Below are 25724 nucleotides of genomic sequence, written 5' to 3' on the forward strand. Positions count from 1 at the left end.
GAAATTAATTAAAATATTTAAGATTAGGCCCACAGACCATTAAGTCTTAGCATGGAAAAATCTGATGATTCGATCAAAAATTAGTCAGAATGTTACCTTTTTCTTTCTCGCTCTCCCACCGAAACCAAGCATCACTGCCTGCGGTCAGTAAGCGGGTGGGTGACCACTTTGATCAGCCTGTGTAGGGACCGAGGGTGCGTGGTATCGGCCCTCATTAAACTGTTCTAACCCTAAGTGCTCGACTTCACGCGCAGGTTGTCGGGCTTCTAAAGCAGAGGAGTCATCCCTTCTGCAGAGGATCAAAATTGTAATGGCATGTCTTCGGATCATCCCAAGAAATGTTTCCCAGACCGTCGCCAATAGCTCATTGTGCAGCTCTACCTTTCTCTCTGAACAATGTACACTTTCTAACTCTATGTCACAGTCACAATACGCATTCGGGCGGCGTTTTTCGAATTAAATTCAAGGACACGATGAACACATAACAACTTTTACAATTAATTTTTCTAAAAGAAAAATATGTCTGAAATACATTATATCGAATTATATAAAAAATAAACAAATAATAATCTCTATATAGTATAATATGCATGTATGTTCGCTAATAATTCGAGAATGGGACAACCGTTATAGTTAACAGATTTTTATGAGGTGGTTTGTAAACAATGTTCTCTTTACAGCAGCATGCAGTTTTTTCAACAGATTAAACTTTTCTCCAAATCTTTTGAATGCTTTCATCAATTGACATGGCGTTTTTCGTTACTAATTGCTAACATTTTCTTTTTTGATCATTTTGTGATATTTTCCATCTCTCTGAGTTGAGTTGTTTGCATTCATTCTTGAAAAATGTGACTTAAATAGAAACTATTAACCTTAACAGAAACTATTTTTGCGTTATTAACGTATTTTTACGTTCAGAAATGATCCGCTGAATTCATAGGATCTAATTTTCAATTTTTTCTTAATACAATTTTGAATATTTATTTACTTTTAATAAAGTTAAAGGAGTATCTTCTTACAATAATCTTCTTTTAACTTTTTAAATTATTGTTAATCAAAATGTCAAAAGCTACAAACTTATTATAATAACTGTTGAAAATTGTGCTTCTATAAAATAGACAGTATTTCTTTAAAAAAATGATGATCATCATTTAGAAGAAAAAAAAACAGTTTTGAGAGATAAAGCTTTTTGAGGCGGCTATATCAAAGGAAAAAACTCTTTAAAGAATCTTAAAAACTTTTTTTAGGATTATACGTTTTGAGAAGTAAATTAGAGTTCATTTTATTGATTTGTTGCAATAAATTGTAAATAGTAAGATAATTTAATTAAAACTAATATATAGCATACATTGTACAGCCTATCTTTAAAAACATGGAATTATTTTATCAATATCTTACAACAGTTTGCGTTAATTAAAATAATAATAATTAAAACCCAGTTATTACAAATTTATAGTTGCTTTAAACAATTTTTTAATAATAGTAACACATTATCAGAATATTATTTGAATGGAGTATGATATGTAATCTGTAATATGTTTTATTTATAACAAAATGTATGTATTCTGGAATATGTTTTATTTATAACAAAAAATTATTTCATAAGTATGCAGTAGTTACAAACATATACCACTTTTCATTTTCAAGCCATTTCAAATATTTACAAACATTACTAAACTTTGATTAAAAAAATTATCCTTAATTATTAATCAGATTTTACAATCAAAATTAATTTTCATTCTAAAAAAAGTGGTAAATTGCCTTTTTTTAAAAAAACACCAACTGACAATCAAATTTTTTAGAATAACATTCAACTTTTTACAGACAATATTTCTTAAAGTTCAAAATAACAAACAAAAAAACAAAAAAATCTTCTTAAACACATTAATAGAGAAAGCCACATAAAATGTATTTACAATATTTTTACAAAGCTCTCATATAAAAGCATATTTAGTAAAATTTAAACACATAAACTTCTTAATATGGTTACGCTTTCTTAATAAATCATTAACATAATTAAACACAAAAGAGTTATAAATTATTTTTAAACTAAATTTTAACAAACAAAAAAAAACTTTAAAAATTAACAATTTAAATTAAATAAAGAAATTAAAAAATAAGCTTCTACAAATATGCATTTAAGTGCACAAAAACACTAACATTTTTTGTTCAGAAATTAACTACAATCGAAATGAAGTACAAAAAAATCTGTTTAAAAATGATAGTCTGTATAAAAATCTATATTAATCTGAACTTATGTATGAAAATAATATTCATAAAATAAATGTGAGAGCTAGAACCCACAACAATAGAGTATGGATGGAAAAATGCATAAATAACAGAGAAATAGAACTATATATTTTCTTTTCTTCAGTTTCCTTGTGCCATAGTTGCATCAATCTGTTTAATCCAAGGAACAATCAATTTTATTTTTCTGCGATACATAGGGTCCTCAGCTATAGGATTATGCTCCAAATAGACAGTTTCCAGTTTCTTAAAGTTCTTAAGCACTTCTGCAGACTCCCAGGAAGTAATTTCATTATCATTAAACTAAAAAAAAAATGAACACTTGAATTAAAATATTTTATAATGATAAGTAAACTGCGCTATAAATATACAACACTGCAAATTACACTAAATTTCAAATAAGTATTCATTCAGTTAGTTTTTTTTAACCACCGGATACCTAAAAATTTTTGCGATTCCACCTGGTTGCTTTCCTGAATATCTTTTGAATGACTTCACCGATTGGTATGGCATTTTTGTTACAGATTGCCATGATTTTTTCTAAAAATCATTTTGAGAAATTTTTCTATCCCTCTACAATTAGTTATTTGCATGCAATATTGAAAAATGTGTTTTTTCATGGTTTCAACTTTGTTCTGTCATGAAACCAGAATCATTACAAAATGCTTAAAAATATAGAAGCAAACTAATCTTGAGAAAAAATAAAATACCTAATTAAAGCTGGCTAAGCACATAGTTTAAACGCTGAATTAAAACTGTGTGCTAGGAACAAATATGCAGGATATCAAAAATTAAAGCACTATATTTAAAAGTCACAATAAATTTTAAATATAAATGCTTACCCTTATTCTACAAAACAGCTTTTTAATTTCAAGATTTTAAAACATACCCAAAATTCTTCTAAATCAACCAAGTGATCAACATTTGATATTTTCTTAATCCTATTTCCTGTGAGATCCAAAGTTTGCAATTTGACCTGAAAACAATATAAAAATAATAGTTACTGTACTTTTTTTTTAAATAAAATTTTTAAAAATATGTGTATACAATTTTTTTAAAGAAAAATTTCATGACTTTATAAACAAAATATTAAAATTATATGTGATCATGTGCGGTTTCTGCACCACCCAATTTTAGAAATACAGTAGGGAACCGATTATCCGGAGCGATCGGGACCATCGATATTCCGGATAACTGATTCTTCCGGTTTTCTGAATCGCTACAAAAAGCCTTTTTTTATTGTTAAACCCAACTGAAAAAAAATTTTGGAAATAATCTTAAAAAGAAGAAAAAACGATGAAGTAATACACTAATGATTATTTCCAAAATGATGGTAAGGTAAACATCTTTCAAAAAAGAACAAAAAATCCTAAAATCTTATGAGGAAAAAAAAAATCTTTTTTTTTAAAAAATGGCGGAAAATTTATCGAATTTCGTTCCAGTTTTTTGGTTTTAGGGTTTTTTGATTTTCGGATAACGGGTTCTGTACTGTACTTAAATATAAACTTGTAAAGTACAAGTTTATACTGTGCTACAATGTAACATATTTTAATTTCAATATTGACGATTTCAAAAAAAAAATACCCAATTTCTAATTAATTAAAATAATCAATATTTATGGAAAAAGAGATAAATAAATCTTACGTTATTCTGAAAGCCTTCCAACTCTGATATCCCATTGTGACTCAGATACAAGTGTTCAAGTTTCAAGGAATGATCTAATCCTTCAATTTTAGTAATCCTGTTACTCTGTCAAAGAAAGAAACATGACATTAACTCACAAAAATAATTTTTAGGTACTTAGTAGCTATGTTGAAGAAATAATTACCATCAAATACTTGATGAAATTATTGATTTTTATTTTAATAAGTTAATAAAATTCCAAAAGAAAAATAATCACAAATATGATTTTTCTTAGCGCTAGATTAAGGGGAAGAGACTTAACTGATTAAATATTTTTTTAAAGAAATATTCCTAGTTTATAATAACAGACTTAATTTTAATTTAAAACAAATAATTTTAGGTATGAAAAATAACATAAGAAAACTTCAGGAAATGTTTTTTTTTTTTTGTATGTATTACATATGGCTTCTGATTCTGTTTGGTACATTTTGTTAGAATAGCAAACATTAATTTGGTACATTCTATTAGAATATACCACTGAGATCCATCTTCGGATGACCTAAAAACTTTAATCTTCCTGAAATAATAAAAATGACATTTCATAGATTTTTTTACATTTCTTCAAATTTAGAGAGTTACAATAATAGAAAAAGAAAACAATGGTGACAGCTGAAAAATATTACTTCAATACATTATTGTTTTACAGACAAGTTAAAGATTAGTTCAAGCCTGAAAGATAAAATTAGGGAAGATATAAAACAAAAACTCAAAGTGAAAGGTCAGGTAAAATATATTATTGAGATGACTTATTTATGATTATACTTCACACTGTTGTTCATTTTATGTTAAACATAGCTCAAAATGCATGTTTAAGAAAAAAAGACATAGTTTGGAATATGAGTTTGAAAAAATAAACGTAAATCATAAGGTACATTTAAAAAAATAGACATTTGTAAAATTTCTCAAAGAATATGCTTAGAACTTTGAGTTAATAAAATGAACATATCTTAAAATGCATGTTTAAAAATAATGGACAGAACTCAATGCCCATTTAAGGTAATAGACATAGATTGATATGTCCAACGGAAAAAATAAACCTAAGCTATAAATGCAAGTCAATGAAACAGTATAGCTCAAATACAAACCCATTCAATGTTAAACAATGAACTGAAATTTTTATCATTTATTTTACCTTTAGAAAAAAAAGAAAAATATCAAAGCAATATTAGTTAGACTTTTTTAAATCGCTATGAATAATTATTAATCACTACAGGGTATCTGCTACATTTTAGATTTTCAAATTCATGACTTTCCATGACTGATTCCAAGAATTTTTCATGACTTAACGACGCTACTATTTTCTCCAACAAAAACACAACAATAAATTTAAAAAAGCATTATAAAAACATTGATTGAAATGATAGGTATAACCAAAACAGTTATACTCTGCATCTTCTTATTTATAGATTTTAAATTTAAAAAATAGAGTAAAGAAAGAGTTGAAGCAATAAAACAGCTGGAAAAAAATACAAAAGCGAATTATTTTTTTTCTTTTTTTCTGCAGAATTACATTCTAAAGATACTTTTCTTGTTCATCGGAAAGGAAAGAAATACTCCTAATTTTTCTGTTCTCATTTCGGAATAAAAAAATTTGCCAATTACTAGCTTGCCTTCAGCTAAAATTTTAAATTGATAAAATAAAAATAATAAATAACAAAAGTTCTGAAATCACGTAAGTTCAAAAGATAATTCGCTCTAGAAATGTTTTTTCTTTCATTTTTTTAAAGAACACGATAATTTTTAAAGAACACGATAAAAGCATTTTATATTTTAATCAAATATAACTGTGAGTGGGGATTTTGTTANTAATCTGACCGAACTTGGGTTTTGTTTAATATAAATTTTATCTATTGGATATGTTTAAATTATCCCTTAATAGTCACGACAGGGATTTTGTTACAAATTCAGATATTTGGAACACCAAGAAATTGGGGGGAGGGGAGTAAATTCCATTTTAAAAATTAGATTTTCCGGCGACCTAAATCCATGACTTTTCATGATTTTTTTTACAAAAATAAATAAAATCATGACATTTCATGACAAATTTTGTTCAATACCAAAATTCATGACTTTCCATAATTTTTCATGACTTTCCAGGTGCGCGGATACCCTGTCACTAGTTAATTCTTTTACAGTACAAAAGTTATAACAGTAGTTTTAAAAAAATATATTTCCATTTTGAGATAGGTCCATCGTTTAAACACATATAAAAACACATCCATCATCATAACACACACAAATACCTATGTGTTTTAAAAGTCCACGTGAAGTATTAGCTTTTTGTTCGCATCTAAATTAACCAAAATAACTTTCTATAGTTTTGAGATCAGAGGACTTTTCAATTACATTTTAACTGATTACCATTTTGCTAAAAACATGTCTGACATAAATCCTTTACTTTGTTTTCTTGACTATATTGCTCATCTCATTACATCCCTGTCGTATAAAGAAAAGTTCCCACGTTGGAATTTTGATGACGATCTCAGAGCTTTTTTAGCTTTGCTTATGAATTGACTGCCCTTTACAAGTTCTTTTTCCTGAAAATGTTTTATTTCTTTGAAGTGATTCAAATGACAATTCATTAACATTCAGGCATCTTCACTGTTTTCTGTTGTTCCAACAATTGCAAATGCAACATGATCTGTTGGATCTTATAACTATTTATCCGTTCCAATGTGTACAATACCAGATTCTCTCACGATATCTTTCGTAATGTTCCGATAATTTTTCCCATAAGCCGCCAATCAGCTTGCACTCATTTTTTAGTAAACTCAAGCAAAGTTCCTTGCTTTTTCTTTCTTTGATTCTTCCATATTCTTTAAAACTTCACTTTTTTACACTTATAGATGAATTTCTTTTTATACAACTCGATTTTGAATATTTCAACCATGAAGATCAATAGCTTAGCCCATGAAATCTTTCCTAAATAGAACTTTATCAATATATTTAGATTCTAAATATCCGCAATCAATTCTCAGTTCGAGCATTTTTTCTAAATTATCCAGTTGTATAGATCAACAAATTTTCATCTTTTCTTTCACAGGAATGTCCAGCAATATTTCTAATTAATTCATGTCTTTCTGGCTCGCAAAAAGTATTATTTTCACTGGATTCTCAAAGACTTCTTTTCCATTTCATTTAGTACTCTGTAAAAGTTTTGGCGATTGACACATTTTAACAGTATTTAATAATGCCACTGTTTTGTTTCCCAATAAATGAGATCTTTAATCAAGCAAATCCTCTAATACGGCAATCTTGGTAACTACCTTTCCTAAATAACAGTTTAATTCAACTTCTAAAGTAAAACAAAATAATTCATTCTGCACAGTTTTTATCAAAACAAATTCTCCAGTATAAATTTCGGGTTCCACCCATTTCTTAGAAACTAAATGCAAGATCGCACCAGTATCTCAATAACATTCACCATGCCAAAATTTTAATATGGTGACATTGTATCACTAAGTAAAGATACTAAAACGCGTAAAGCGGCCACAATTTCCGAATGTTTCTTAAAATTGGGACATAGAGGCCGAGACCATAAAATCCACATTAGCAATATTGAATCAGTTTTCTTCCAGATTCGTTTTTGTGATCATTTTCTTTAAATGCAATTTCTCTGCCTTACGAACTTTTCTTTAGTTTTAACGTCACTTCTGATCTAAGTTTGCCAGAAATCATTTTGGTTGTTTCTATTACTATGAAACAAAGACTTCTCCTCAAAGTTGTTTTTTAAACTTTTGTAGTTATCTCTAAATTCTTGGCTAATTTAGAATAAGCATTTAACTCCATCCATTCTTCGGGAAAATGATCATTCATATCATTTGGTACATGATGCTTAACTTGCTCAGTTACCATCAAATTCTTAAGATCCTCAAAATTGGTAATTTTTAGATAAGAAATTCATTGACTAAAATAATTTAACTCTTGGGCGAAATTTCGTCAAGACTTTTCAGGAGACTTTGAATGCTGGTAAAAATTTTGTTTAAGTTCTTTGGCATAAAGTTTGCATCGTTTCAGAATCAGTTCTTTTACAGAATCATAACTATAGACATCTTTAAGTGATTCTCTTGCCAACATATTTTAAATGTCTGGTAGTACTGCGCTTAATAGATAAGACATTCATTCTTCCTTTGAAATTTGTGCTATCTCTGCTCTACCCTCAAAATTAATGAGATATGTCGTTTCATTTTTATTCTCTAGAAATTTAGGAGTTATTTGTAATAGTTGTATTTCACGATTTGCTTTCATTGATACCGGTCTATCTTGACATTGATGAGTTTGAGTACTCAATTCTAATTCAAGCTTTCGCTATTCTCTTTCTAAGTGTCAATTTTCTCTTGTTGCTCAAGTTCCTCTTGCCTAACTCTCTCCTCAATAAATCTTAAGATATTTTCACATCCTCAATCTAATAATTTTTACTTCCCCGAATTATTTGCTTTATTTCACACACATGTACTTAAGAAGAATTGTTTCACCTGGCTCTTCAACAAAATCTGATTTTTTTTCTTTTATTAAGGAAGGCTATAACTCTTATTGCATTATACTGTATGAACTACTGTGTTTCAGTATATTTTCAAATAACTTAATAACTTGCAATATAACTTAAGAAGTTCAAGTCTCCTAAAAGAAATCAATTAAACTTTTCAAAAATCCATGACGCTGCCACCACTACTAATTCTGTAGTGTCACAACTAACAGAAAATACGGCGTGAGTTCTAAAAATCTATTTCCACACTATATACGCAAATTCTTAATAGGGAAAAAACAGGCTCTCGATTAGTTAAAACATGCTCATTTAGGCACAAAGTCAACTCGGATGAAAAAAATTTTCACCCCATCTGATCAGTTTCCAATTTTTTTATTAAAATTCATACAATACACAGACATTTTCTATTATCTATATATATTTGCGTTTTCTAAACATAAAGTCCTATGAAGAATATATAAATTAATAAATATTTAATTTCAATAAATTTTTTTTTTTGCACTTTATATTGAATTAATAATTTTCATAAATTCTTCTTTCTTTATTGGCACTACAGCCCGGCATGGGCCTTAGACTGCAGCACAATATTTCTCCAGACAGCTCTGTTCCTAACCTCAATCGATATACAATTATATGCATATCTACCGTATATTCCGGCGCATAACGCACCCCGCCGTATAACGCGCACACGTAATTTCTAATTACTTTTTTTAAATTTTAAGATATACTCCTCGTACAACGCGCACGAAAATTTAGATTTTTTACAGAAAAACTTTTCCCAAATGTAATTTTCCAAAAGGTATTTTTGCTCATGTCCACGAAAAAGGCTGGATGGACGAAAATGGTGTTAAATTGTGGGTAAAAAATGTCTGGCAAATACGTCCTGGTTGCGTAAGAAAACCAGAAAGCCTTTTAGTGTGTGACATGTTTAGGTCCCACCTTACAGATAATACAAAAAAATTTTAGAAAGAATGTAACACCAATATGGCAGTTATTTCGGGTGGATTGACACCATTAGTTCAGCCATTGGACGCCTGCTTAAACAAACCATTTAAAGCCAATTTAAAAAAAACAGTGGAACACTTGGATGTTGGAGGGCGAGAATACGAAAGGAGGACATATGCGTCATGCAAGTTTGGAAACAGTGTGCGAATGGATATTAAAAGCATGGAATGAAATTAAGCTTGAGATGGTTAGAAAATCATTCAAAAAATGCAGCATTTCAAATAATCTGGACGGATCAGAAGATGACTGCTTATTTAAGGATGAGGGTAACACAGATGATGAAGACGAAACAGATTGTGATGACGTGCCTGAAGAAATAACGGAAGACGAATATAATGAACTATTTATGTAATAACGAAAATCAATAAAGTACATAGGTAATGGTATGTTATTTCCTTAAAATAAAAGTATTTTTCCACATTTAAATCTTTTTAATCTATAATTTTTTATATTCGGCGTATACCGCGCAACCGTAAATTCCAATGTTATTTTTTGTATTAAAAGTGCGCGTTATACGCCGGAATATACGGTATATACAATTTGACAGGGAACTGAAAATTAGTTCAGGTTAAAAGAAATTCACATAAAGAAAGTTTTTAACGAGGTTTGATTGCATATATTTTTGTGGGATATATTTGAGCATATATATAAATATTTAAAGTAAAGAAAAAAAGTAAAATATAAGGTTGCATAATATTTTCTTGAACAAAATGAAAACAAATTAAAAAGTATAGCTATTTTATCAATTGAAAATTTCTTTTCAAATAATTTTATACAAAAGAAATATAAAAATCATTCATAAATAGCTCAATAATTGTAAATACAATTCCTGAAAACAGTTTAAAAACAATATTAAAAAAATTTTTCCCTTCAATTAACTAGAGTAAAAAGTACTCACCTGTAAACTTAAAAGCTCAAGATTTTCAAGAGCTTCAAGATTCTGTAATTTGGAAATCTTATTCTTTCCAAGAAACAAATTAGTCAAATTTTTAAGCCCCTCTAAGTTTTCTATCACCTAAAATGATACAGATGAGAAATACTACCAGAATTGAAGAATAAATATGACAATAAAATGCATGGCATTACTAATAATAAAATTATCTAGTAATTATATTAACAAACATATGAAATACATAAATATCTATAAAGAGAAGATGAGTTATTTTTCAAATACAATACAGGGGCCCTACCATGAACTACCGGGAATGGAATGAAGATTCCCGGCTGGAAAGTGAAACTGGGAAAGTTTGGTTCCATGAATGCTCAATACCGTACCATGAACACTCCCTTGGAATCAGACATTCCCCGATAACTCGCTCTCAGGGCGTGGCTAAAATTTAACCAATCACACAATTTACTTTAGATTTTCTTTTTGAGTTTGGCAGCATTAGCATGAGTAAAACGAAACGAGCTTCTGCTATTTAGATAATATTTTTGACTACTTATTGTTTTATTTTTATAATGTTTTTTGTTTTCATTAGACTAAAAAAACATGAACTGCGAATACTTTGAAATATTCTTCAATTTATTATACATATAGTTTTATTAATTAAAAACTGTCATATTTATCATGTATAATTCATAAAATAAAATCATTTTTTCATAATAAATATTTCTGATATATCCCTTAATACGTTTCATTATTTATTTTAAATATTTTTTAAAAAGTACAACTCTTAAAATAATGATCATATTTTAATGAATTAAGATTCAAAATTTCGTGCCTGAGAACTGCATGTAGATAGATTACTAATTATACTAGTTTTTAAATCAAAACTAATTGCCAGAAAGAATTCAAATTTTATCAGACAAAAAAATTAACGTTTACCTTGATCTCTTTGAAATTAATTTAATTTCCGAAAAGTTCATTAGTTTTCAATTAAATTTGTAACAGTATGAATGACTGAAGTTACTGCTTTGCTTATTACTTTGGTTTATTTGTTACATTATAAAAGTGACTGTTTTTACTGATAGTTAAATAAATATGTTCACAAGAAATTAATTTATAGAACTGCGTAAAATTTTTTTCGTGATTTGTAAAATCATTTTACGTATGAAATACTTAAAAATTATAGTTCAGGGAACTACTTCCGCAGCTTTTATAGTATATATTTTAATGGAAGAATGAGAATAAAAATTTTGAAAATGAGTAAAAGAAGAAATAAATACAAATTTCATAAATATTTTCTGAAACTTTTTTATTTTTTTTTTGTATTTCTTATTATACAAATATATTACAAATTCTTTAAAATGTGCTGCCATTGGTGTATAATATAAAGAACTATCGTTCGAAAGGAAGTTAAATATTGTTTAACTAAAAGTTCATCGAAAGAAAATTAAAAAAAGAAATGAGTGGAACTTCAAAAAAAGTTATTGGCCAAGTAATATATCCCGTAATAATAACATAGAAATAGTAACAATTATCATATGAAAGCATAATTATTTTTAGTTTGCCGTAATTTCTTAGTTAACTCTGAAAGTATCTTTTCGTTCACACATACTAATGAAACAAAACATTTCTCTTTTAATTATCGTCTTGAAAATGTCTCGGGCACGTTTATCTTTTAGAAATTTTGTTATCTTCTCTTATGAAATAGAAAAAAATTAAGACATTCATCGACGAAATATCGTATTTAGTCCTTAAAAATTCATCATTCCCTCCTTGGAACGACGATTCCAGGTGCCGGAGACTGGTTGAAATGAAACCGATTCCAATTCCAGCCAAGAAACTCTTTCCAAGGTGTTCGTGGTGGGGAAAAATAATTCCCGTTGGAACGTGACGTCATTCCCAGATGGAATTTCATTCCATGGAGCTCATGGTAGGGTTCCTGGTGAAAAGCTGGAAATGTTATTAAGGGCAATACCCTTCATATTAGTTAGTTCCTTTGAAAGGAACTTTGCAACACATTAGTGCAAAACACTGAAATTATTACTGCCAAAGGCATCAGGGAATTTAGAATTTTAAACTAGCAAATTAACCCTTCCTTATGTGGTTGACTATCAAATAATGTACAAAAAATTTTAGTTAGAAACATACAAAGTATATGCAGGGTATCTGCTACATTTTATATTTTTAAATTCATGACTTTTCATGACTAATTCCAAGAATTTCTCATGACTTAACGAAGTTAGTATTTTCTCCGACAAAAACACAATAGTAAATTTAAAAAAGCATCATAATAACATTCATTGAAATGATAGGTGTAACCAAAACTGTTATACTCTGCATCTTCTTATTTACGGATTTTTAATTTAATAAACAGAGAAAGCAATAAAATAGCTGAAGCAATAAAATAGCTTAAAAAATACAAAAGTTTTTTTTTCTTTTTTCCGCAGAATTATATTCTAAAGATACTTTTCTTGTTCAAGGGAAAGGAAAGAAATACTTCTGATTTTTCTGTCCTCATTTTGGAATGAAAATAATTCGCCAATCACTGGCTTGCTTCAGCTAGAATTTTAAATTGATAAAATAAAAAAATAAATAATACAAATTCTGAAATCACAGAAGTTTAAAAGATAAATTGCTCTATAAATGATGTTTTTTTCTTCATTTTTTGAAAGAACACAATTTTTAAAGAACACAATTGATAAAAAAATTTTACATTTTAATAAAATATGACTGAGTGGAAAGTTTGTTACAAATTCAGATATTCAATATACCGATATATAATAATTAGATTTTTTAGCTACAACAAGTTCATGTTCATTCATGACTTTCTATTACTTTTTTAAAAAAATAGTTAAAATCATGACATTTCACGACAAATTTTGCTCAATACCGAAATTCATGACTTTCCATGATTTTTCATGACTTTCCAGATGCGCGGATACCCTGTATATGCGACTTCAAACTTGTTTTTTTTAAAAAATGATAATGCAATGCTTAAATGTTTTATTGATTTTTACTTAAGAAATCATTTGCTATAACATATTTAAAAAGAAAATATTTCTCATACCAAATGTTTTTATATGATATTTCTCATCAAATGAATAGCTGTGACTGAACTTAATGCGGCGACTGAACTTAACTTAATCGTAACCGCGATCAGTAACTGTCTCTGTCATTTCACCAGAAGAATCTTAACCGCCATTGTAGAATGACGCGCTGCTCTTATCTCATATTTTCTCTTCTTATACTTAATATTTAAAATGTTAAATAAATACTAATTAAATGTAAACTCAATCTATTCATCTCCTAGACTCAACCAACCACCACAAATACATTTTAAAATAATTTTTATGTTTCTATCTTACTTTTTCAGTTTTTTAGATTACCAGCAATTTTTGTTATCAATGGAAATCTTGTCAACAAATTCCGCAGATAATTGGGACTTAATTGTATAAAACAAGATCAATAATTTATAAAATAAACAAATAACAATATAATAAAAAATAACTTAGTAAGAAATAACAGAACAGTAAGAAATAAAAAAATAAGAAGTAAGATATATTAGAATGTAAGCAAATATGATTCATCGTATATTTTATTCAAACGAGGAAAGTAAAAGTACGAAAATTAAAAAGAGTTATATTAATCCGTATAGTAATTAAAACAAAAATACTACTTACTCTAATTCTGTTGGATCCAAGTTCCAGCATTTCCAAGTTCTCCAAGTGATTTACATTTTCAATTTTAGTGATTTTATTGTTGATTAGAAATAACTTCCTTAAATTTAACAAGTTATCTAAGTTTTCAATTTTTGCAATTCTGTTAAAAGACACATCTAGGATTCTGAAAGAAAATAAAAAGAATTTATTATATCTTATTTTATTATAAATAAAACAATAAAAAGCTATTTCTTTTTATACAAATAAAATTTCTTTAGATTTAAGCTACTCTTTAAACTAAGCAATCAGAGTAATAATGCAATTGGGTAAAAATTACAAAACAATGAGGAAGCTATTCTTTTTCCATTTTTTATATTTATTTATTCATTGTTTTTTTAATAGAAAGAAAGATATATTCCTCTAAAATCAGAGCATACAATACATCAAAGCATTTAGCTACACAGAGCTGCAATTTAATGGTATTTTTTGAGTAAAGGGCAAAGAAATTTAACTACTTTTTTTTTTACTTTTCTTATTACACTTAATTTTTTGCAAACATCCCTTTTCTTCAGTGTTTAAAAAATGTATTAAATAAAAAAAGAAAGTTGGAAAAAATCTACATTTTTTGGCGACATTTTGCTTGTTTCCAACATGTGCCGAAATGTACCTATATTTCAATGTAATTACCAAATCATATTGAATGCTGAATTTAATTATGCAAATGTTAAAAATAAATAATTAAAATGAAAATATTCTTTATTACATAATGATATTTTGTTACAATCAGTAATTTTAAATTACCATATACAATAGTCTCATATATATAATACACACATAAAAAGAGACAAACAGTTTGCCACAATTGCCACAACCACAATTGCCTGGAAAAATAGATTTTGTATGAATTCTATTTATAACAAGATTTATTATTTTACAAAATGCCAATCCTATGTTTAACTTACTATATGTAATTGATAGATTGTACATTGCAATAAAGACGAAAATTTCATACATACTTACTCTAAATTTACTAAAACATCTAGATTTTCAAGCTTAGTAATTTGATTATCATACAGCTCAAGCTCTCTCAATGTTGTAAGAGAATGTAAATTTTCAATTTTTTTAATCAAATTGTTTCTGAAACACAGTACCTAAAATATAGATAAATGCAGTTACTATACAATCTACTTTTACTTAACATTATTATTTTTCATATAGGGGAGAGTTGGATAAAACGGGATAGTCGGACAAAACGGGATATGTCGCCTAGGGACCAGACTATTGCAGCTATCTAGTGGACAACGACAAAACCGTGTTATTCGACTGTGATTATATCATTCTCGGTGCGTCCCGCCTCGAGATCACTATTTGATAGAAAGTTGTAGGTCTCAGAATTTTTTTACTCTATTTTTTTGCCATTTTCTACATTTACGTGCGTTGTTTTTTACATTGTACTGCCTACATATATGGGAATAAAATTCCGGTGAGTATTAAATTTAATTAACCATTTATTTACCAATATTTTTATGTGCAGTCTATCTAATTTTCTTTTCACATTTACGCAGCAACCATGTTTGTTTCAAAAAGTGACGGAGTCGGACAAAACGGGACACTTGTGAGTTGGATAAAACGGGATAGAGTTTTTCATGTCCCGTTTTATCCACCTATTTATTTATTGGATTATTACATTTTAAAATAGCCATATATTAATGTAGGCCTAGGCTTTTTAAACAACTTATTTATATTAACTATATATATTTTTTGAATAATTTAGTCTCTTTATATAGTAATGCAAAATTTGTTTATTAACGTTCATTATTAAGCATTTTATTTTCGACTCTAGGATTTCACATCTTTCTTTAGAACTAATTGTAATGTATTTCTCTGATGAAGACTTTTTTATACATAAACAATTATTATACATAAACAATTATTTATATATTTGCATTATTTATTATTTTATCTTTATATATATGCAAAAAATTAAACATTGTAAACCCTATCCCGTTTTATCCAACCCAGGTATGCTAAAACGGGATATGTAAGAGTTTGGAAATGAATTTTTTTTTCTATTTCGCTGTCATTAAAATTAGTTGAAAATATGTTTTTTGTGTGCTTCAATAAATGTTGTAGCTACAAAAAAAATAATGTATTGTTTTCCTAAACAGATATTCCGTAGTAAATAAAAACAATAATGGTATCCCGTTTTATCCAACTCTCCCCTACAAAGAGATTCTTTTTCTCCAGAATAGATACTTTTCAAGATTGAATGCAATTTTATAATATCAATTTCTTTTTGGATAAGGTTCACATATTTTCACGAATTAATAATTGTTTGATTATAAATACTGGTGAGCAACTATTATTAATTAATAACGTCAAAAATAACTGTAATTGTTAATTAAATTAATGAACCCATAGAGTCAGCTTCCCCTCTATGCGTCAGTTTCACTTTCATGGAAATATGCATCAGTTTTAATATCCTTTCGTTTTCATCCATTTAAAAAGAATGAATTTTCATTTTTAATTGTAATGTTTTGAAGCTAATTTATGTAAATGTTATGTATTATGAGCCACGATGCTGCATCAAACTTGACGAAAAATGCAATTTACAATGCACAATCAAGATAACAATACAAAAGGGTTCTAGTAACTGTGACTGACAAAGAAACAAAAAAAGGGTAAAAAAAATATATAGGTGAGAATAACAAGGGCACTTATAGGTTGAGAAAAGAATTTCTGTTAGAATTATATAGTTATAAAAGAGAAGAGGCTGTGAAGAATTTTATGAAACATTTGAGAGAATTTTAAGGTGAAATTGTATCTTGAAAGGCACATATATTATTTTATAACAGCATTACATAACTTTCTACGATAAATACTTTAAAAAAATCAAAACATACAGAGTAAGGTTAAAAAATGCTCTGCTTATTTTGACATCTATTAGAAATTTAATACAATTTGAGGAGGGATTCAAAGCCACTCTAATTTTAGAATAAATATTTTGTTAGTACAATAATATTTAATATTAGTATCATAACTGTTAGTCAGTATAATAGATAATAATCACAGTTACATTTCTAGGCTTTGTAGTAGGCCAAGAAAAAATCAGGACAATACTTTCAAAAAAACAAAACAAACAATACATCAGGTCAGTTTTTGGAACAGCATACTACTATACCAGACTGCTTTTAAAAAAGGCAAACTATAAAAAGTATAATTTACCCCACTTACAGTTTCCGGCTAAATTTTTAGAAGCACTATAAGGCGAACCTTTATGCACCAGCGTGCCATATTTTTCAAAAAATTGTTTAATGAGGTCATAGACGTGCCGTCAAATAATTTTGACTTCGTGATTATTGGGAAAATAATAATACTAAATACTATCAAAACTCTTTATTTACTATAAAGAAAAAAACATTTTGCAGTGTCTCGATTATAAGCGTAATTCAACTTAAAGTAACATCAGTGTAAATTCTGTTTTTGCAGATTAGACGTCAAATAACTTATATTAGGTTGTAAGATGTTAATTTAAGCAGGACTGTTAAATCTCTTTTTGCTGGTTATTTATTGTTAGCTTGTTTTTTATGGTTACTAATTTTTTTTTTGGCAATAATTATAAATTTTTTTGTTAATAATTTTTAATTTTTTTGTTTGTTTTTGTGAATTTTAATTTAATTGTTATCGTAGTGAGCTTTGTGATCAGTGGCGTGCCCAGAATAGTGTGTCGCGTGCCATTGGTTTGCCATCCCTGCACTATAAGATTCTACCGCATCTTTACTTTCGCTTCGGGGACAATTTGTCCCCTAACTCAATTTTCTTCTTCATGTGTTGTACGCTAGCTTCAGAGGCCTACAATTTTTGTGATATTTTGCAGTTTGAAAATATTTTAGCATTCACAAGGACCTTTACTTCAACTTTTTTACATGGTGAAATATGGCCTTCTTTACCCATGATGAAAATGTTCCAATTGATTATTTAAACACATCACACAAAATAAACAAATAATTGCATAGTATAAAACTTTGAAACATATAAACACAGTGCATAAAGTCACATAAACACGTCCGCAACTGAAACTGGTATGCACTTGTTTACATCCGTGCATGAATTGGTTAACATTATGTAAAAACTCATGCAAAACATGTAATTATTAAAAAACTACAGTGCATCTAATGATTTGGCCCAGGGACTGTAAGTAAAGGCAAATTTTCTTGCAAAAGAATAATATAAGGTACAATTTTTAGTTCAGAATTAATTTGTTTAGAATTAAAAGATTTTGCAGTTTCCAGTGTAATTTTATCAATACTGAACAACTGATAATAATTTCAAATCAGTACACGTAAAATTTTCATAATAATGTTGCATTTAAAAATATAAAAAAATAACCAGTACCAATTAGTTAATATACAATTAATTGAGTTCAAGATTTTTTTAACGAAACAATTTTAAAAAAAAAAAAAATTTATCTTGGAGTGAACGTACCACTTGATATTTTTGCACAAAAGTAATTTAAGCAGATGTAATTCTTCATTTCTTCTTTTAAAAATTCTATAACATAATTACTGTATAGTTGATTGGAATCAATCATTTTTATAATCGCATGACAGAGATGAATTATTAATTAAGACACTACAAAAGTTCACCTTACAAGATTTGTCACTGCACTTATTTAAAATAATAAATAAGTGTATGACCTCTGATTTCTTCACCATAAAACTTTGATAATGTAATACTATTAATTGATTTTTTTTCTTCATATATTAACTGAATTCTCAAAAGAGTTTAAATGAATCCTAAGAGTAGGGCTATATGCTTGAATCATGTATCTAGTTAGCAGGATTGGCATATTTTAAATCATTTGATTCTTTAAAAAAAAATATTTTTTTAAAAATCATTGATTTAAGCAAATTGATATTTTTCAAATAAGTTAATAAGTTTAAAATATTTTTAATAAATATATTCTTTAAGATGTGATTCTTTTTAATGTCAGATTTCCTTGAAATTGCAGGCTTCATCCAAAAAAATAATGAAAGGGTAAATTGTTATATTTCAAAATAGACTGATAAATAAATGAAATCAGATACTAAAAGTGTAACGTTAAACTATTAAATTATAATTTTCTATTCGCTTTTTACAAAATAATTTGCTAGTAATACATATATATGCTGTGACATATTCAAATAAATACAAAACTAAATGGGTATAGTTGTACATACCTATTTAGTTTAATGCTCATTTGAGTATTTAATAAGTGCTTTTATAACATAATAAATGCATAGTTAGTGTTTACCAATATTGAAGAAAGACTTGTTCTGCCCATGGAAACTTACAATATATTTTTTCTTTAATATATTCTGATCTAAACTAATTTACTTTTCTTTGAATATCTAATTGATAAAATAAAATTTAAAATTTTAGGATGTTTATCTTGAACAAATATAACTTATTTTATTTATTCATTGATTAGTTATTAATAATAAAATAACAATTTGGGAATCATATTAGAAAGAAATATTAGCTCATTATATTCAATATTATATTAGTTTAGCTTATTATTTTTAAATAATATTAAGCACCATTAATGCATTTTATCAGATGATTTGGCTGGTAAATATTGAAAAAAACTACTTGATGAAAATAAGAAATATCTGATTAAAATTAAATTAATCTGGATCTTTAAAAAAAAAAATTCATGAATTTTGCCAACCCTGTTAATTACTAGACGATCCTTAAATTTAAACAATCAAATTTAACGATTTCTTCTAGCATTACGAATTTTTTTAAAAAAAGGTATCAAAATTTTACATTTTTTGTTCTTTTAAATCTAATTCTTAAAATTCTGCTTTCGAATTTTGCGAAATGGGATGTTCTGAATATACACAAAAATCTGGAGTATCAAGACAAAAAGTTAAAAATCAGAAAAAAATATTTTTCAAAAGGAAAATCAGGAATATTGGGAGAGCTATGAACTTCCCATTTTCTCTTCTAACAGCAAAGTTGAAACAATTAATTAAGAATTTATTACCATAGTCAGATAGTTTGTTTCCTGAAAAAAAAATTTTTACTGAACTGAATGAATTAAATTATAAAAAATACACAAATATTGTTACAAAAAAAATTGACTCTTCATTTATAACACTTAGTATAATAATACATGTTCTTTTATATCAATAAAAATTAGAAACAGATTGATATACAAAAATATATTACTTCTACTGCTGTCAAATGCTCTAAGTTCTCTATTTTTCTTATTCTGCAGTGTGTTAAATCAATATCCTAGAAGAGGAAACAAAAATTCAGTGAAATAAAATTTTATAAAAACCAACTTCAATAAAACTATAACAAAATCTAATAAATTCAAAATCTTTGAAACTTAACTTGGGTGCACTTTCAAGGCAGACACTTAATGTTCCAGATGTTTTTTTGTTTTTTTACTTCTGATTCCTATGCCACCTTATGCATAAAAACCATTATAACACTCTCTTCATACTCTTAAACAGTAACTAAACACTAACTTAACTTTTTTTTTAATCCTCAAATTTTAAAATGAAAAAGGATAAATTTTATATAAATATGTAGGCATCTATGAATATCTTAAAAATTTATGTATGTAGGCAATTTTTGTGACTTTACGCAGGCTCACACAACATTCTACTTTATTCAAACAGTTTATATGCCAACAAATAAAACATAGACATTGTCATTAAACTAATTACAAAAAAATTTTTTTCAATATAATTTTATTTTGGACAGAAAGTTCATGTAAAAATAATAGTTTGTTAAAAATCGTTAAAAATGTCATATTCATTTTACTATTATGATATATCAGGACACAAAAATTTACTCTTATTATATTGAATATCATTTATATGTCCTCCTTATAAAAAAAATGTAGAAATACATTAAGAAGTAAAAAAAAATAAGCAATATTACTTTACTTATAAGTAAAATTATACTAATTATAAAGTAATATATTTATAAATTAATATAATTAATGACATTAAAATTTTAAATTAGATTTCAGAAAGAATTCAAGAAAAATTACATTAAAGAAATGCATTATAAGCTGTCTTCAACTAAGATTAACGAGTGGCATTAGCAGTTTTTAACCTTATTGAAGTTCCAAAAATGCTAATGCTACTTTTTATTAATATAAAATTCCTGTTTCTATAAATTTACTTTTAACATACGCCTTCTCTTCATTGTTTTGTTGTTGTTCAATGAAAAAAACATTTTTAAATTGTATAATAGAAAAACCAAAGTTAGCAATGAAAATAAATTTAATCACTTACAACTTCATCCTCAGCGAATTCCATAGGTACTTCTTCTCCATCATCCATTTTTTCTTCCTCCTCTAAAACAGAGTTTATAAAAATTTGTTTCTATTTTCATGAAGTTAATCAAAAAGATTTTAGTATTTACAATAAATTTTATGAAATTTTTTAACGTAGGATCTTTTCTAGCCTATAAACAAAAACTAACTAACACGAAAATGCAATACCACATAATGTTAAATAATCAAGAAATGAAGTATTTAAAAGATGTCATACCATCATCACTTTCATCAGTATTAACAGCATGCTCTTCTGATGCCATAATTAAAATATCTGTAAAAATATAAATTTTAATTTGATAATATTCTTTTAGATTAACATAAAATTTTAAATGAACATATGAAAAAGTAAAATATATATACACACAATTTATAATACTTATCAGGAACTTTTTTGCATTGAAAAATTATTGCACATAAATACTGTTAGTTTCTTCTATACAGTTAAAAAATTTTCTTATTTTTTTCTTGCTATTCAATATGTAAATATATTACCAAATATCATGCTCTCAGACATTACATTTTTTCAAGCTTCTGAGTATTATCTTATTCTGAAAAGTACTTTTAATTCTCTTACCCTTTCTCAAAATAATAGAGCAACTATTATTTAATACTAAATAATAAATGTTTGTCATATTTTACTTTAAAACTTCCTTTTTCATTAACTTCTAATACTTTAACAGAAATATACATTCCATTATATGTTTGCTATAATTTTGTTAAGTCTTTTGGTTTTTTACTTTTACTTTTTTTCATTTTTTATTATAGGGTCAGGATGAGATTTCTCATAACTCATTTTTAATAAAGTGTAAATGATGATTTTCGTCTGCCCAATATTCTGAAGCATCTCTGTTAACACTTCATTTTGAATTGGATTCTGTAAACGAACAGTTTATGGGAGATAGGGTTTTTTTTCCTCCTCTATGCTTATCTGTTAAAATACAAACTTTCAAAAATTTCAATATGTTTGATCTATAATCTGGTAATCGTGAAATTCTCACTGCTGAAGAATCTATCTAGATGTTTAGCATTTAAAAAAAGGTCCTTTTTCACAACTAGAACAACACAATTAAGAAATATCAAAATTTGAGTGTTGTTATTCTTTTTTATTATTTAGCTCAAAAGAGCTAAGTCCACATTATAGTAACTCTTTTAAACTATAATTCTGAAATATGACGAACGGCAACATTTATGAATATTCAAAATATTTCTTAAATATCATTATTTTGCACTTACATTGTGCAATGATAACAATGAATATTGAATAAAACAAATTGCTATTTTCATTTCTCACTTAAATTACTAATTTAAGTTGAATGCATACACATTAGAATGTGCTCACATGTGATAGCATATGAGAGAAACAATGACATCTAAGAAGTATTTTGGTGACTATAGAATAACTCCTTGATAAACAACAACATTCAATTTTGGTCTTTAACACAAACAGTACACGATGGTATAGAATAAGGGTTTCCAACTTCCTTCTATCCAGGGCCACATTTAAAAACACCAGTTTACTGGAGGGCTGCAACTTAATCAAAATTCTATACAGTACTCTTTTGTGTTTGAGGGCACATTGCCAAATTTTTAACAAAACAAGTTATACAAAAAAAATTTATTGAAAAACAAATTAAATAAGAAGTAGATATTTTAAAATATTTAATTGAATATTAAAAAAACAATCTGGGTGACTATCTCTGGGTGAATGTGCTCATATGAAGTGCACATATTAAGCAGCTACGATATAAAACCTTAAAAAGTTTGGCATTTGAACCACGTATAATAGCATAATATTCGTTATGTTTTATCTGCAGCATCTTTGATAACTCTTATTGTTTTGATGGTGACCATGTTTATTTTTGATTTTCCAAACTCCAGACAATTCTTTATTAACAGAGAAGCCCTTTTCAATTAATGCTTGTGCATCAAAAATGTAAGATTATAGATTGATGACTGTGTTGAAGAAGATCTTGATTATTTTTTAATAATTTTTTAAAATATATAGTTCACTAATCTATAACTTTTTAACAGAATCTTCATTAATATATGCAACATATTTGCAGAGTATATTTCTCAGTGGATGTAAAATAAGTAAATTTTGCACAATGAAATTGCAGGAAAAAATAAAATGTATAGAATTTATAGAACAAGATGCAAAAGAGATGTTTTTAAAGTTTTAAAAAAATTTTAAAAAATGCACGATTTATAAAAAGCAGTTACCCCTGCATCTTCTTAACTAAAAGTAAGGGTGGATCCTAGAACAGCCCTACCTGTGGCAATTTTTTGAAATCTCGCTAAACTAGGTGTCTGGAATGTAATTCAGGGAGATATGTTGCCACCTTACACATCCTCTATTTTGATTATTTTTATTTCATTTTATTAAAAATATTTTAATAAATTTGTAACAATTCAAATTGCTTTTTTAATAATGAAAAACCTGGCGACATTTCAAAAAGGCGCCAAGGGGTGGGCTATTCTAGGATTTTACCAAAATTAATACAGTGAATTCGCGATAACTCGAATCTGATAGGACTGACGAAAAACTTCGACATATCGGAAGTTCGACTTATCGTTAGTTTCGGTTTTGGACTTTCAAAATATAGACGCATTATTTAATTAATGCTTATTAATTACAAATCTTCTAAATGCTTACAATATTTAAGATCATTTTTCTGACAAGCCATTTACGATAAGACTGTTAGAAGTACTTTATGATACCCTAGTCCATCGGCTGCCACTTTGCTGTTGTGTTTGGCGGGAGAAAAATGCAAGTTTACTGCTTTCAAATTAGGTAGATCACTATGCGCTGTGCATTTATCCATAAAGAGTATCACTTTTCTTTTTTTAGNTTAATGCGCTCGCTCATATGAAGTGCACATGTTAAGCAGCTACGATATAAAACCTTAAAAAGTTTGGCATTCGAAACATGTACAATAGCATAACATTTGTTACGCTTTATCTGCAGCATCTTTGATAACTCTTATTGTTTTGATGGTGACCATGCTCATTTTAGATTTTCCAGATTCCAGACAATTCGTTATTAACAGAGAAGTCCCTTTCAACTAATGCTTGTCCATCAAAAATGTAAGATTATAGATAGATGACTTTGTTGATTATTTTTAAATAGAAAAATATATATTTCACTAATCTATAACATTTTAACAGAATCTTCATTAATATATGCAACATATTTGCATAGTATATTTCTCAGATTTTTTATGTATTATTGGATGTAAAATAAATAAATTTTGCACAATGGCATTGCAGGAAAAAATAAAATTTATAGAATTATTTTGATAATATAGAACAAGATACAAAAGAGATGTTTTTAAAGTTTTAAAAAAATTGTAAAAAATGTAAGATTTATAAAAAACTTTTACCCCTGCATCTTCTTAACTAAAAGTAAGGGTGGATCCTAGAACAACACTACCCATGGCGATTTTTTGAAATCTCGCTAAACTAGGTGTCTGGAAGATAATTCAGGGAGATATGTTGCCACCTTACACAGCGTCTATTTTGATTATATTTATTACATTTTATTAAAAATATTTTAATAAATTCGTAATTATTCAAATTGTTTTTTTAATAATAAAAATAAAACGTTGATCCAATCGTCAAACTGGCGAGATTTCAAAAAGGCGCCAAGGGGTAGCCTATTCTAGAATTTTACCAAAATTAATATAAGGAAACGTTAATCAATACAGATAAGATGAATAATAAAATTTGCAAGTAAAATAGACCTTTCAAACAAATTGCAACTTAAGGGAAAAGTCATTAAAAACAATGATCATATTGCACATAAAGTATTTTTTTCAACACAAATATAGATAAAACTTTTTAACACAAATATATACAAAGAAGCTGAATTATTAAGATGATTTATTTAGCATTAATAGGGATGAAAATGAAAATTTCCTTTGAATAAAAGTAAGAATAATCTCGAGCATATTCAATTGTTTAAATATAGCCAGAACCATAAGAAGACATGCTTTAGAAATATTGCTCTAAACTGTTAAAATCTGAAATTTCAAAAATAATTATGATTTTGATATGTTAAATGTCCCCAGTAGTAGTTTGCAGATGAGTCTCTTACAACATTCTAAAGAATTAAAAACAGTAACAATTAATAAAAACAGCACTACTTTAAAATAATTCATCAACTATCACTACATATAAATTCTTGTTAGTTAAATGGCCGGCTATTACCTTTTATTTGAAATTAAAATCAACAAAATCAAATGTCACTTCGACTTGTTTATGAAAACTTCGATAACAATAGAATATTATAGTCATATCGATATAATTTTAAACCGAAACAAGAACTATGTTAATTCGATATTTCATTCTGATACGAGTTTCAAGATCATTCACGTTCAAAGAACTAATTTACATTTAAATTTAACTATCCTGCATTTT

General features: G+C 27.2%; 1 protein-coding gene across 4 annotated transcripts; it reads right to left on the reverse strand.

The window, feature by feature from the left end:
* Positions 1 to 1559: 1559 nt before the first annotated feature.
* Positions 1560 to 25653, reverse strand: LOC107436318 (protein phosphatase 1 regulatory subunit 7). 4 transcript variants are annotated; one of them, XM_043050030.2, is made up of 10 exons: positions 25515 to 25653; positions 21523 to 21579; positions 21265 to 21326; positions 20183 to 20248; positions 14990 to 15120; positions 13991 to 14153; positions 10320 to 10436; positions 3892 to 3996; positions 3137 to 3223; positions 1560 to 2550 (listed from the first exon to the last, which is right to left on the reverse strand). In XM_043050030.2, the coding sequence occupies exons 2-10, from the start codon at positions 21566 to 21568 to the stop codon at positions 2371 to 2373; spliced, it is 957 nt and encodes a 318-aa protein (XP_042905964.1). In that variant the 5' UTR covers positions 21569 to 21579; positions 25515 to 25653; the 3' UTR covers positions 1560 to 2370. The 4 variants fall into 4 exon arrangements, with proteins under 4 accessions (XP_042905964.1, XP_042905965.1, XP_042905963.1 ...); XM_043050031.2 differs by having other exon boundaries at positions 25451 to 25586; XM_043050029.1 differs by having other exon boundaries at positions 25402 to 25577.
* Positions 25654 to 25724: the final 71 nt, after the last annotated feature.

Source organism: Parasteatoda tepidariorum, chromosome 1 (assembly GCF_043381705.1).
Source record: "Parasteatoda tepidariorum isolate YZ-2023 chromosome 1, CAS_Ptep_4.0, whole genome shotgun sequence".
Taxonomy (NCBI): Eukaryota; Metazoa; Arthropoda; class Arachnida; order Araneae; family Theridiidae; genus Parasteatoda; species Parasteatoda tepidariorum.

What these genes read in the sequence shown, in the direction of transcription:
- LOC107436318 (XM_043050029.1), bottom strand. Translation starts at nt 25,465, where the DNA reads ATGAATTATTTTAAAGTAGTGCTGTTTTTATTAATTGTTACTGTTTTT. An exon ending in AGCATTTGACAGCAGTAGAA is followed by an intron (nt 15,121 to 20,182) that starts GTAATATATTTT and finishes TCTATATTTTAG; the next exon opens with GTACTGTGTTTCAGAAACAA. An exon ending in GATGTTTTAGTAAATTTAGA is followed by an intron (nt 14,154 to 14,989) that starts GTAAGTATGTAT and finishes ATTTTCTTTCAG; the next exon opens with AATCCTAGATGTGTCTTTTA.